Source organism: Scyliorhinus canicula, chromosome 16 (genome assembly GCF_902713615.1).
Source record: "Scyliorhinus canicula chromosome 16, sScyCan1.1, whole genome shotgun sequence".
Taxonomy (NCBI): Eukaryota; Metazoa; Chordata; class Chondrichthyes; order Carcharhiniformes; family Scyliorhinidae; genus Scyliorhinus; species Scyliorhinus canicula.
The window spans coordinates 77,015,945-77,030,309 of NC_052161.1; the positions used below are offsets into that span (position 1 = coordinate 77,015,945).

The 14,365-nt window shown below is 45.4% G+C and overlaps 1 protein-coding gene across 4 annotated transcripts in view; it reads right to left on the reverse strand.

Annotated features, from left to right (window-relative positions):
- The window catches only part of herc4 (HECT and RLD domain containing E3 ubiquitin protein ligase 4), a 133,155-nt gene that overhangs the window by 12,212 nt on the left and 106,578 nt on the right, over positions 1-14,365 (reverse strand). For all 4 annotated transcript variants that reach the window (XM_038821315.1, XM_038821312.1, XM_038821313.1 and 1 more), the window contains one exon: positions 4,940-5,022. In XM_038821315.1, coding sequence (XP_038677243.1) covers positions 4,940-5,022 — 83 coding nt within the window. The remainder of the gene's footprint in view (positions 1-4,939; positions 5,023-14,365) is intronic.

Genomic DNA, 14,365 nt, shown 5'->3' on the forward strand with positions numbered 1-14,365 from the left:
GTGCAAACGCCACACTGACAGCGACCCAAAGCTGGGATCGATCGTGGGACCCCGGTGTCGTGAGGCAGCAGTGCTAACCACTGCGCTAATGACAGGGTGCTTGACAAACAATTTCAAATCCAATTTAAGAAGCTAACCACTGCGCCACCATGCTGCCCTCAGTTTAATGGTTAAGATGATTACTGGTTATACTTTCTATGATTAGTCTGAATCCTTAATAAACTAACTTATCTAGAACTATTCCCGCGTTCAGAGAATCACAGAATTTACAGTGCAGAAGGATGCCATTCGGCCCATCTAGTCTGCACCGGCCCTTGGAAAGAGCACCCTACTTAAGCCCACACCTCCACCCTATCCCCATAACCAAGTAACCCCACCTAACCTTTTTAGACACCAAGGGTAATTTAGCCTACACATGTGTAGGTAACCTAACCTACACATCTTTGGACTGTGGGAGGAAACCGGAGCTCCCGGAGGAAACCCACGCAGACACAGGGAGAACGTGCAGACTCCGCACAGACAATGACCCAAGCCAGAAATGAAACCTGGGACCCTGGCGCTGTGAAGCCACAGTGCTAATCACTGTGCTACCGTGCTGCCCCTTGCTACCCCGTGCTATCCTAGCTATCCGGTTTTAAGGAGTCTCGTATCAGGACACCCCCCTTCAACAAATAGCAGATGATGTGGTCATCTCTTTCCCGATAGAACTTAGAATAAACTGATTTTATATAAAATCTCGGTGCCGCTTGTTGTCCGTGACAACAATGGCAATTGTCATTCTGAAACAAAATATACTACATGTTTGTGTTGGGAAAGGATATGCTGCATTAATATCTCATGTATAATGCCACATGGAGCACACTGTACACTTGACAACGTAAATGATATATTAGTAGTTTGCAACATCTTCATTCTTTCAATAGAAGCATTTTGATCAATGAGTACCCAATTCAAACTCAACACGGGACAGTGACCCAGAGCCAGGATCGAACCTGGGACCTCAGCAACGTGAGGCAGCAGTGCTACCCACTACGCTAATGGCAGGATGCTTGACAAACAATTTCAAATCCAATTTAAGATGAACAAAATCACTCCCACACGGGTGATCAAAAACAAAAGGAGGGATTGATGGGGTGCATTTATTTCAATAGAAGTGACCATGTATCAAATTGTGAAGTTTGCCTGCTATTTGTAGATAATTCATTCAGAATGGTCATTTATCGGTACTAAATAAATCACCCCATTCCTATAACTGCTTATAATGTTAACAAAAAGCAGGATAAATCCAGCCCGAACAATTACCACATCATCAGTCTACACTCGATCATCAGAAAAGTGATGCAAGGAATTGTTCACAATTTTATCTAACTTACTCAACCTGCTCACTAACGCTCAGTTTGGGTTCCGCCAGGGCCACTCAACTCTTGACCTCACAACCTTGGTTAAAACATAGATGGAAGTGATTAACTCAAGAGGTGAGTTAAGAGTGACAGGCTTTGGCATCATGGCAGCATTTGACTGAGTGTGCCATTAAGGAGTCCTAACAAAGCTGGAATCAATGGAAATCAGGAGGAACTCTCCTCTGGTTGGAATCATTCGTACCTACCACAAAGGAAGATAGCTACAGTAGTTGGAGGTCAATCATCGCATTCTCAGGACATCACTGCAAGGGGTCCTCTGAGGAGCGTTTTAGGCACAACCGTCTTCAGTTGCTTCATCAATGACATTTGATCCATCGTAGATCAGAAGTGGTGATGTTGCACAATGTTCAGTATCATTCGTGACTCATGATACTGAAGCAGTCCATGTTCAAATACATCAAGACCTGAGGAATATCCAGGCTTGGGCTGGCAAGTAACATGTGCACCACAAGTGCCAGGCAATGACCATCTCTAATGAAAGAATCAAACTCCCTCCCCGTGACATTCAATGCATTACCATTGCTGAATCCCCAATATCAATATCTGGGGAGGGGGGGGGGGGGGTTTTACCACTGACCAGAAGCTGAACTGGACTAGCCATATAAATACTGTGGCTACAAGAGCAGATCAGAGGCTATGAATTCTGCAGCGAGTAAATTACCTGCTGACTCCCCAGATCTGTCCACCATCCAAAAATTAGAAGTGTGATAGAATACTCTCCATTTGCCTGTATGATTGCAGTTCCAACACTTGAGAAGTCAAAGCCATCAACAAAGCAGCTCGTTTGATTGGCACCCCATCCACCACCCTCAATATGCATTTCCTCTACTACTGACGAACAATGGCAGCAGTTTGTACCAATTACGAGATGCGCTATAACTACTCACCAAGGCTCCTTCAACAGTACCGTTCAAACCTGGAACCTCTACCACTAAGAAGGACAAAAGAAACAGATACTTGGGAACATCCGACTGCCAAGAGGGGCAGCACGGTAGCACAGTGGCTAGCACAGTTTCTTCATAGTACCAGGGTCACAGGTTTGATTCCCGGCTTGGTTCACTGTCAGTGCGGAGTCTGCACGTTCTCCCCGTGTGTGCATGGGTCTCCACCGGGTGCTCCGGTTTCCTCCCACAGTCCAAAGATGTGCATGTTAGGTGGATTGGGCACGGTAAATTACCCTTAGTATCCAAAAATGTTAGGTGGGGTTATTGGGTTACGGGGATGGGGTGGGCTTAAGTGGGGTGCTCTTTCCAAGGGCCGGTGCAGACTCGAAGGGCTAAATGGCCTCCTACTGCCCTGTAATTTCTATGATTCTATGATCCCCACTTGCAAGATCCCCTCCAAGTCCCACACCATCCTGATTTGAAAATATATCGTTGTTCCTTCACTGTCACTGGGTCAAAATCCTGGAACGTCCTTCCTAACACTTTTGTGGGTGCACCTACACTAGGTTTTTTCTAAGTGCAGGTCATGACTTGCGGGTGGGATGCGGGCGGGTGTCAGGAGGGTCACAGAGCAATCAGTTGCACCGTTCCCACGGTGGTCACGATCGTGGGAGAAGCACCCAATGGCCACTTCTGACTTTTACATTGAGAACGGCGCCCGCTGTCGCCTATTGGAAACAAATTAAGCTGTGTAGAGTCTTCCAGAAAGAAACGGCTGCAGAGACCTTCTCGTCCTTCACGTATGCTTGACATCATGCGTCCTCCATGCACGTGCTTTTGGTGCCAGATCATGGAGCAGAGTTGCTTCCATTTTCCAGCTGCTGGAAAGAGGATTGTGAAGATGGACCATTTTCTTTAAGGAGACGCCAGAGACTCAAATAGGCAGCGTACCTACTGGACAGATTCTCACAACAGAATCTGGAGAGAGCTGCACAGGAGAGTCCAGGTCAGAACAGAACAGTGCTAGTAGTAGCTCTGTTCAGAGCTCCAGGGCTCTGGTTAACACCCTACAAAGAAGAAACTTAACTTGGGAACAAAGCAGTATTAAGATGATTTCTTGAGGTATGGTTTGGTCAATTGTACCAGTGCAAATAAGGATGCAAAGCCCATGTGTGTTATATATAGGGAAGTACTGGCAAATGAGAGGAGTGTCAAATTTTGAAAGAGAAGTGATGCATGAAAAAAAGCTTTTGAGGTTGAGACCAGAGAGTCCGTTATTAACTTACAGCTGACTCCAAATGAAAAGACTACGCTGCTGTAGCTGACCTGTGATACCACATTAAAAACACTCCAAAAGACCATGAAGCTGTCAGCCTTCTGGGGTTGCATCTTCCAGGAGTATCCAGTGCTGAGTAAAACAGGCACTTTGGTGCTTTTGCCCTTCATGCCAACCTACATGTATGAGGTTGGATTTTCCGTTTTCATAAAGATGAAGATGGCACGAAGGAACTGGCTGAAGTCTGCACCTGACGTGCAGTTTCCCCCTCCTTCTTTGAAACTGATTCAAGTGAGATTGTGAGGACCATGCAGGCTCCCCTTTCGTATTAAAGGTAAACGAACACAGCATGGGTCGTGAAGATCGGCGTGGGTTGCAAAGGCCTGCCATTTGCCAACGGTTGGACCCCTGAAAATTTTTTCAAAACTGACCTACACCACATGGATTGGAATGATCTAGCGCACACAAGGGAAATGATTCCAGCTAACTTACAACGGTATCTTGCTTTTTAATTTCCTGATATTTAAACTTTAATTTTTGAAGATGAGATCCAACTGAAAAGATATTGGGGTAATCATTTGCAATACCCAGGAAATGAATATTACTGACATCAATAAGACAATTCTTTCTAAAATCAATAAGTCAACTCTTTCTAAAAATGAGGCTAGTTATTGCTACCTATGCAGAGCTTTTAACATTTAACAAAGTAAAAATGCATTCTTTCAGTTCTCAGACAGTAACTTCTGGGCCAGCGGGAAGAGATCAATGGAGGAAATGAACTCAAGAGGACCGGAAGTTGCAAGAAAATCAGATACTCAGAAGAGGAGTTGGGCCTTGTGAATGGCTGTCCTTCGAATCTACTTCTGTTAAGTAAAAACTATTTTACTTAAAACATTTTAAAAAAACAATGCAGCAAATATATTTTGCATAATTTGAAAGATTAAGAGAAAAAAAAGGGAAGAAGTAGTGAGCAGTGCCCTGACACGGTGTTCAGGGGAAGAAGTGTTCTTTACAGCACTCCCCTTAAACAGCATTGAGGGCACTTCGCGCTCTCTCAGTTCTCCCACAAAGCAGTTCACTAGTTTCCCAACCCTTGCATGAACTCAGCGACAAGCGAGAATGCAAATAATGGACATTTATCATTGACCTTTCATTCCATGTACAGGTAATTACTTCCATAATATTATAACATTGAACATAAGCACATTGTTCAATGATTGTATAGACTTCCAACTGCCACTTAATATAATTATTGCAATTAATTAGTCATTTGTGAACAGGATAAAGTTTTTATAAAAACAGACGTTGCGGCTTTAACTAACAGTTTTCTGCAGTGTTATCTGAACATGTTGTCTCACCTGTTATATTTAGTGACAGGAACATTGGTGCCATCTGGGACCAACTCTTTGACTTCCGTTAAACCAAACTTTTCTACTGTGATCTGTTTAAATACAGAAAATTGAAAAAAGTGAACTGTCAACTGCAAATCTTTAAACCAAACCATTGTGTAAAGATGTTGTGAGAGAACATAAGAACTCCACCCTGTATGAGGTTCCTTCCAAGTTTATTCTCTATCCTGGTTTCCATTTTTGAATACTTCTGTTTTAATTTCTGACTTCCAGTAACTCCCCACCCCATTTAATTTTTATTTTGAGTGTAACATTGTTTTCAGTTTTTAATATTTCACCAATTTTACATTTCAGATGCATCAGGAGGTATCTTTTCAGTGAATGCCAATCCCAAAAAATGCAGTTCAGCTGAATAGTTCAGGAATAAACGTTTGGAAAATTGAACATTTTACATGGGGAAACGTGGATTCCCTTAAAAAGACTGAAAATCTGAGTTCCAATCAGTGGTGCTCGAACGCAAGAAAGGGACCTCAAGTTAAATTACAATGGGAATATGCAAGTAAAAAGCAGCACGATTATCATGTGACTTCCTTCAATATCATGCTTTTTAAGTTTAAAGTTGTTGCTGAGCCGCCGTAACCACTGACTGCTGTGGTGGTGCAGGTCAAGTCTACAGGTGGTGTTGCCATTTTCCTTTGTTGGCCAATATCTCCCAATGTTTAAGGCTGTAGTGTTATGCTGGCCAACATCCTTAAAGTGGAGCTTTGTGTGTTCTACTGCTTGTCAGACTCCAGCTGTCTTGTATTACAGAAAATCCTTACATATGCCACCCTTCGATCTTCCAAATATGCCCCATCCAGCGAAGTCATCTCTGCTCAATGAGTGTCAACATGCTTGGGAGCTTTGCCATTGAGGGGCATGCCGCACTTATAGTTTTGTCTTTCAGAGATATGTCCAGTAGGGAAGAGGAAATTTGCTGAACTTACTTTCTTGGTATCCCTGCTTCACCGTCACACAGACTGCCGAGAACAGAGGCCTCACAAACCAGCATGAGTGCTCAGAGTCGGTTTAATGCTATCCCATACTTTTGACGGTCTCATTGAAACATTCCACTCTGTCAGGAAGGCAGAGTTCAACCAGATTTTGGAGAAAATTGGCTGTCCACCAACTCCTCAGTCTCATCTGCTCCTTCCACGATAACATGCATTCCATTGTTCAGTGTCCAATAGTTTCAGTGTGAAGAATGGAGTAAAACAGGGCTGTATTCTAGCCTCCAGTTTGTCAGGTATTATCTTCTCCACGCACTTGATCTTTACCTTCCCTGAATACATGGATGGAGTTCACCTGCATATTAGGTCAAATGGCAAGTTCTACAACCGATCCAGACTGAAAGCGATGGAGAATACACAGCATGTCTTGATCAGAAAACCCTCCTGCACTGGTGTTGCTGCACTTGTTGCTCACACAGAAGCTTAAACAGATATTTAGCTACAAAGACTCACCGATTGCCTCGCCCAAGCCTGTAACGTATTCTCCCTGACTATAAATATTAAGAAACAGGAAGTCACATCTTCACCACTGATCACGCGAAATAACACCCTCAAGACTCAGTGCGGAAAAGGCCCTTTGGCCCATCAAGCCTGCTTCGATAAAAAAAACCTACTCTAATCTACACTAATCCCACTTCCCAGCACTTGGCCCATAACCTTGAATGTTCTGACATTTCAAATGTTCATCCAAGTGTGTTTTAAAGGTTGAGGTTTCCTGCCGATCAATGTTACCCTCCCAGGCATTCCAAATTCCCACCACTCTCTGGGTGAAAAATCATTTCCTCAAGTCCCTTCCAAACCTCCTGCATTTCACTGTAAAATTATGCTCCGTTGTCATTGATGCTTCAACCAAGGAGAACAGTTGCTTTCTATACACTCTGTCCATGCCCCTCAATCTTATACACTTCAATCAGGTACCCTCTCAGCCCCCAAAAAACAACCCAAGCTTATTCAGCCCATCCTCACACCTAAAATGCTCCAATCCAGACAACATCCTGGTGAATCTCCTCTGCAGCCTTTATAGTGCAATCACATCCTTCCTATAGTGCGGTGAGCAGAATGGAACACAGTACTCCAGCTGTGACCTAACCAAAGTCCTTACAGCTCCAACATAACCTCCCTGCTCTTATAATCTATACCACGACTGATAACAGCAAGTGTCCCATATGCCTTCTTAACTACCCTATTAACCTGTCCTTCCACCTTCAGGGATCTGTGAACAAGCACAAAGGCCGCTCTGAGCTTCCTGGTGTGCTGCAATTCACGGAGTACTCACTTGTCATGTTACTCCTTCCAACGTGCATCACCCCTCACTTTTCAGGGTTAAATTCCATCTGCAACTGATCGGTCCATCTGACCAATTCATCTATATACTCATGTAACCCATGACCACCTTCTTCACTGGCAACCACCCGGCCAATCTTCGTGCCATCTGCAAACTTGTTTGTCCCCCCCCCCACCCATTTTCTTCTATATCATTTCTATATGTAACAAACAATAAGGGACGCAGCAATGATCCTTATGGTATGTCATTGGACACTAGCTCCAGACACACAAACAGCCTTCTACCACCACCCTGTCTCCTATCACTAAGCCAACTTTGAATCCAATTTTCCAAGTTACCTTCGATCCCATGTGCTTACCTTCTTTATCAGTCTCCCATGTGGGACCTTGCCAAAGGTTTTGCTGAAATCCATATAAACTACATCAACTTCACAGCCCTCACCTACACACTTAGTCACCTCCTCAGAAAATTCAATTAAATTCGTTCAGCATGACCTCCCACTGATTGTCCCTGATCAAACCTCACCATGTGAAGATTGATTCTGTCCTTTAGAATTTTATTCAGTAGTTTTCCTACTACCGATGTGAGACTCTCGAGTCTATCATTCCCTGGTTTATCTGCACTCAGGAGTTTCCCTTTGTTAGGGGGCCGTCCAAGATGGCCGCTATCACTGCTTTCCCCATGCGGTCTGGTCCGAGTTCCGGGGTTTCCCTTTGTCCAGGGGGCATCCAACATGTCCCTTGTCCTGTAGCAGGAATAGTAAGCCTGACCCTTCCTTACCCGCTGTTGGTCCTGCTCTCTCAGGTGTGTCCCTTGGAGGAAGACTATGTCGGGTCTCATGTTTCTTAGGTGGGTGAAGACTCTAGATCTTTTCACTGGGCCGTTAAGTCCCCTGACATTCCAGGTGAGTATCCTGGTGGAGGTTTTTTTGCCACCCCGCTCCTGTGAGATACTTACCATACTTACCTGGTGGACGTGCCTCTGCACTCTGGAGTTTCCCTTTGTTAGGGGGCTGTCCAAGGTGCCCACTATCACTGCTTTCCCCATGCGTCGGCTCCCTGCACTCCGGGGTTTCCCTTTGTCCAGGGGGCTTCCCAACAAGGCCGCCAACTGTGCGTCGGCCATGTGAAATGCTCCTGCACTTTGGGGTTTCCCTTTGTCCAGGGGGCACCCAACACAGCCACAGTATGTCCACCATGTAGGTAGGACCCTGTACTGCAGGATCTCCCTTCACCCAGAGACTGTACTGGGTGGTTGTCTGCAGTACTTCTTTGTTCCAGGCCCCTGATTGTGGCCCTATATAGCCATATTATCCGTTTCAGTCTGTTCCTGTCCCTTTCCCCATGACCCCCCCTGGCCCCCTTCCCCCAGCTCTTTCCCCCTTTTGCTTCTCCATCCCCCTCCCCCCCCCACCCGCCAGGCGCTGTCTCCCTGCTGGGGGAGTGCCTTGGCCTCTATCTGCTGCATGCTCCTGGCGCTAACTCTCCTGCCAGTGTGGTGACCCTCCTCCCGGGAGTTACTGCCCCGCTGTCCTCCTGCCCACACTGTGGTTTCTGTCTGTTCTTTCGCCATCTTGTTCCTCCGCGTTCCTTCTGCACGTATAGGGCCACGCTCTTGTGACTGTGGCGATCTCTCGGGTGGCAGCTGACAGTTCATCAGTCGGGCTATGTTGGGGAGGGGGGGAAAAGAGGAGGTCTTCTCCCTTCCCGACTCTCCTATTGTCGTTGCCCCAGCCCACACTCTGCGACAAACTTATCTGTTTCAGCCGGGGCCGTAAAATAAAGTTCTTTGCCCTGGTATGTGACCAAGAGCTTGGCTGGGTACAACATTCTGAAGCGTACGCTGCTTTCACCCTGTCGATTTCCGGCCAAGTTAGAACCAGCATCCTGATTAATTCGGAGTCTGTGTCCTTCCCAACTGCGGTTCTTGGGGGTGCCTGGCCCAGCACAGGATTCTTTCCCGGTCCTGGTACCAGTGTAGTTTGGCTATGATGGCCCTTGGTTGTTCTGCTGCCTTAGGTTTCATCATAGTGAATGGTGGGCCCTGTCTATTTTTGGAGGGTTAGGGAAGGTCGCCATTCTCACCAGGTTGCCCAGCATTTGGGCATGTAGTTAGTGGGGTCTCTGCCTTCGGTTACTTCTGGCAGGCCCAAGATCCACAGGTTCTGCCTCCTTGACCGATTTTGATGGCCCTCGATCTTCCCGCTCAGGTTACCCTGCATTGCGACCGGTCTCTCCATCTCCTTTTCCAGTACCACAATCCGGTCACTTTGGTCGGTTGCGGCTCTTTCAAGGTGTTTAATGGTGGCTTCCTGGACCTCCAGTTTCTTTACGGCCCTGCTCAGAACAATCTGTATTTGCACCAGAGTTTCAGCAACTGCATCTTTTATCGCGGCCTGTATGCCTGTTTAAATTTCTTGATGGTGCTCTTTCAGTGCCTCTGAGAGGAATGTCGCCGTCCAGTTCCCTCCCAGTGAGGGAAGGTTTTGTACTTGGCTGTTCCGCCGTTTTCGCTCCGGCGAGAATTGAGCTCTGCTGCCTTGTGCGCTGATCCGCTCGTCTGATTGCTTCCGCTCCAGGTCCCTTCCATGTCTGGTCCCTGTGCGGCCCCTGGCCTGGCCTTTTCCCGTCATTTTCTTTCTCCTTCTTTCGTCTCCCATGTTCTTCACGTTCGGGTAACAGAACTGTGGGAGTTTTGGCGAGTTTTTGCGGTGATCGATTCACGGTTCTGTGGGAGGAGTGAGAAAAAAAGAAAATGGGAAAAGAAAAAGAAAAAGGGCAGCACGGTAGCATGGTGGTTAGCATAAATGCTTCACAGCTCCAGGGTCCCAGGTTCAATTCCCGGCTGGGTCACTGTCTGTGCGGAGTCTGCACGTCCTCCCCGTGTGTGCGTGGGTTTCCTCCGGGTGCTCCGGTTTCCTCCCACAGTCCAATGATGTGCGGGTTAGGTGGATTGGCCATGCTAAATTGCCCGTAGTGTCCTAAAAAAAAAAGTAAGGTTAAGGGGGGGTTGTTGGGTTACGGGTATAGGGTGGATACGTGGGTTTGAGTAGGGTGATCATGACTCGGCACAACATCGAGGGCCGAAGGGCCTGTTCTGTGCTGTACTGTTCTATGTTCTAACCCCCCCAAAAAAAACGAAAAGGAAAAGAGAACCGAGGAAACAAAAACCCTCACTAAAAATAAATTCACGTGTTTAAAAAAAACATGGAGAAAAAAAAAGAGTTCTACTTCGATCGGGCTGATCCCACGATGCGGCCATTGCTCACACTACCCCCGAGAGAGAGAAAAGTGAAAAAAAAAACAAGAAAATCCCGAGAGAGACCCACGAGACAAAACGAAAAGAGAGAAAAAAAAGACCAAGGGAAGGAAGACCCCACGAGAGAGAGGAAAAAAAAACCCTTGAGAGGAAACAAGATTTTAAAAAACCTCTAAAATAACGGGGTTCTCCTTCGATCGGGCTGATAAGCCCGAACTGCCGGCAGCAGTGTGGGAGCCACCCACGATGCTGTTACTCCAAGCCACCCTGCACTCGCAAAGTTGGCCGGATGCGCCCCTGCCACTGTGTCTTCCCTTCCAGTTCTTTAGTTGCTCACCCAATTGTCCTCTTCCTCCCCCCCCCCCCAGTACTCTGGTTAAGTGCCTTCTTATGCCAAGTTCTGAACGTTCCAAAATATTTCAATTGTTGCACTTAAAAGGTATTTTTGATAGTAGTAGAGCCTCCACGTGCATGCTACCCTCTGAGCTCAGGCCCCGCCCCCCTCATCCTTTGCACTCTTGAGCCAAAGGGGCACTGACTAATCTCCAGCCAAAAGGCACAAAATGCGTATTCATAAAAGTTTGAAAGCTTGTTGCCAGTGACTCGGTCATCACCTTACTGACGTCTTTCAATAGCCTTTGGTGCAGTCCATCAGAATTCTATCATTCGTGATGAGTTGTTATTCTTTGCGCACCCAGTTCCTTTCCACAACGCCGTTTCAATATCCTCTCTAGTATATCTACATCTACATTTCTAAACATTACTGCAAAATGTTTAATACCTCCACATGCCTTCTTTCTCCAACCAGTCTTGCTTGCTCACTTTCCTGGGTGCTTTTAGCTTACCGTTCTAATATTTATAAAAAGTATTTATTTTCCTATCTTTTGCTTATTTTTTTCATATTCCCTTTTGCCTTTCAAATCTCTTTCCCACCAGATGTTGTACATACTAAAAATTCCAGGCAAACTTGGCGAACCAGCTGTTCTTCGCTTACCTGCCAATTCTGAATATTTATATACACTTTCTAAGTTCGTTTCGCTTCAAACTTCCTATTTTTTTTTTTACACAGACCTCCGTCTTGGTGCTGCCCTTTGGTTTTCGGGCAATTTAATTATCGAATGCTCCCCGAATTGTAGATTTCCCACAACCGATTTATTGACCCTCTGGCCACCTTTACGGTTTGGTTTAGTTGTGTCACATTTCTTATCAAACTGAACTTGCCTTTTCCTAACAATCCATATCTGTGCCCTTAATTGTGCTTTTCTATTCTTAAATTACACCCAATTATTTTATGGCCAGTATTTTCCAACTGCTCTACTATTCTCATCACTTAGTTGACCCATTTTATCTCCTAAAAAAAAATCGAGCAATGCTTATTTCATGACTATGCTACGAGCATGCTGGTGCAAAAAGCAGTCTTGGGTGTATTCTTCATTTTGACAATATTCATTAACTTGATTCCAGTCTTTCCTGCAACATTTAAGATCACGTAAAATGACCCTACTTGTACTTGCATATCTTTGAACTGCAAAGATCTCCCATTCTTTGGCATCCCCAATTTGGTGGTCAAGAATGCAAACAAGAAACTTTACAATTTACCCTCCTATTTCCAAGTCCCATTCTTGCACAATCTCTCATTGCTGAACAGAAGGATGCCCCAGGGATTGCATTGTTACAGAATCCCTTATCCACTCACCCAGTTATCATTCCTGGAAATAGGAATGTTAAGATTTCAGCCCCGTCTGAAAACAAACCATGTTTCCATTATATCACATCCCTCCATAGTTTCTAACTGTCCAATATTGCTTCCAATACCTTGTACATTCAGATACATATCATGCAATCCTGACTGCAATTTGTTTTTGCAACACTGACCCGTTTTCCTTTTTTTCCTGATTTTTTCAGCGAATTGTTGACATTTCTTGCTTCTTTCTTGCAATATTTATACTGTGGAGTGAGAATGAAAGATGAGGAAGTTGTCGAGCAAGGGAACCGTGGTTTACTAAGGAAGTTGAAGCACTTGTCAAGAGGAAGAAGAAGACTTATGTTAGGATGAGACATGAAGGCTCAGTTAGGGCACTTGAGAGTTACAAGTTAGCCAGGAAGGACCTAAAGGGAGAGTTAAGAAGAGCGAGGAGAGGACACGAAAAGTCGTTGGTGGATAGGATCAAGGAAAACCCTAAAGCTTTCTATAGGTATATCAGGAACAAAAGAATGACTAGAGTAAGATTAGGGCCAATCAAGGATAGTAGTGGAAAGTTGTGTGTGGAATCAGAGGAGATAGGGGAAGCGTTAAATGGATATTTTTCGTCAGTGTTTACACTGGAGAAAGACAATGTTGTCGAGGAGAATACTCAGGTTCAGTCGACCAGGCTAGATGGAAATGAGGTTCACAAGGAGGAGGTGTTAGCAGTTTTGGAAAGTGTAAAAATAGATAAGTCCCCTGGGCCAGATGGGATTTATCCTAGGATTTTCTGGGAAGCCAGGGAGGAGATTGCAGAGCCTTTGTCCTTGATCTTTATGTCGTCTTTGTCGACAGGAATAGTGCCGGAAGACTGGAGGATAGCAAATGTTGTCCCCTTGTTCAAGAAGGGGAGTAGAGACAACCCTGGTAATTATAGACCTGTGAGCCTTACTTCGGTTGTGGGTAAAATGTTGGAAAAGGTTATAAGAGATAGGGTTTATAATCATCTTGAAAAGAACAAGTTGATTAGCGATAGTCAACACGGTTTTGTGAAGGGTAGGTCATGCCTCACAAACCTTATCGAGTTTTTTTAAGGTGACCAAACAGGTGGATGAGGGTAAAGCGGTTGATGTGGTGTATATGGATTTCAGTAAGGCGTTTGATAAGGTTCCACACGGTAGGCTATTGCAGAAAATAAGGAAGTATGGGATTGAAGGTGATTTAGCGGTTTGGATCAGTAATTGGCTAGCTGAAAGAAGACAGAGGGTGGTGGTTGATGCCAAATGTTCATCCTGGAGTTCAGTTACTAGTGGTGTACCGCAAGGATCTGTTTTGGGACCACTGCTGTTTGTCATTTTTATAAATGACCTGGAAGAGGGTGTAGAAGGATGGGTTAGTAAATTTGCAGATGACACGAAGGTCAGTGGAGTTGTGGATAGTGCTGAAGGATGTTATAGGATACAGAGGGACATAGATAAGCTGCAGAGCTGGACTGAGAGGTGGCAGATGGAGTTTAATGCGGAAAAGTGTGAGGTGGTTCACTTTGGAAGGAGTAACAGGAATGCAAGATTCTTGGTAGTGTAGATGAACAGAGAGATCTCGGCATCCAGGTACATAAATCCCTGAAAGTTGCCACCCAGGTTAATAGGGCTGTTAAGAAGGCATATGGTGTGCTAGCCTTTATAAGCAGGGGGATTGAGTTTCGGAACCACAAGGTCATGCTGCAGCTGTACATAACTCTGGTGCAGCCGCTCCTGGATTACTGCGTGCAGTTCTGGTCACCACATTATAGGAAGGATGTGGAAGCTTTGGAAAGGGTTCAGAGGAGATTTACTAGGATATTGCCTGGTATGGAGGGAAGGTCTTACGAGGAAAGGCTCAGGGACTTGAGGTTGTTTTCGTTAGAGAGGAGAAGGCTGAGAGGTGACTTAATAGAGACATATAAGATAGTCAGAGGGTTAGATAGGGTGGACAGTGAGAGTCTCTTTCCTCGGATGGTGATGACCAACACAAGGGGACATAGCTTTAAATTGAGGGGTAGTAGATATAGGACAGATGTCAGAGGCAGTTTCTTTACTCAGAGTAGTAGTAGGGGTGTGGAACGCCCTGCCTGCAACAGTAGTAGACTCGCCAACTTTAAGGGCATTTAAGTGGTCACT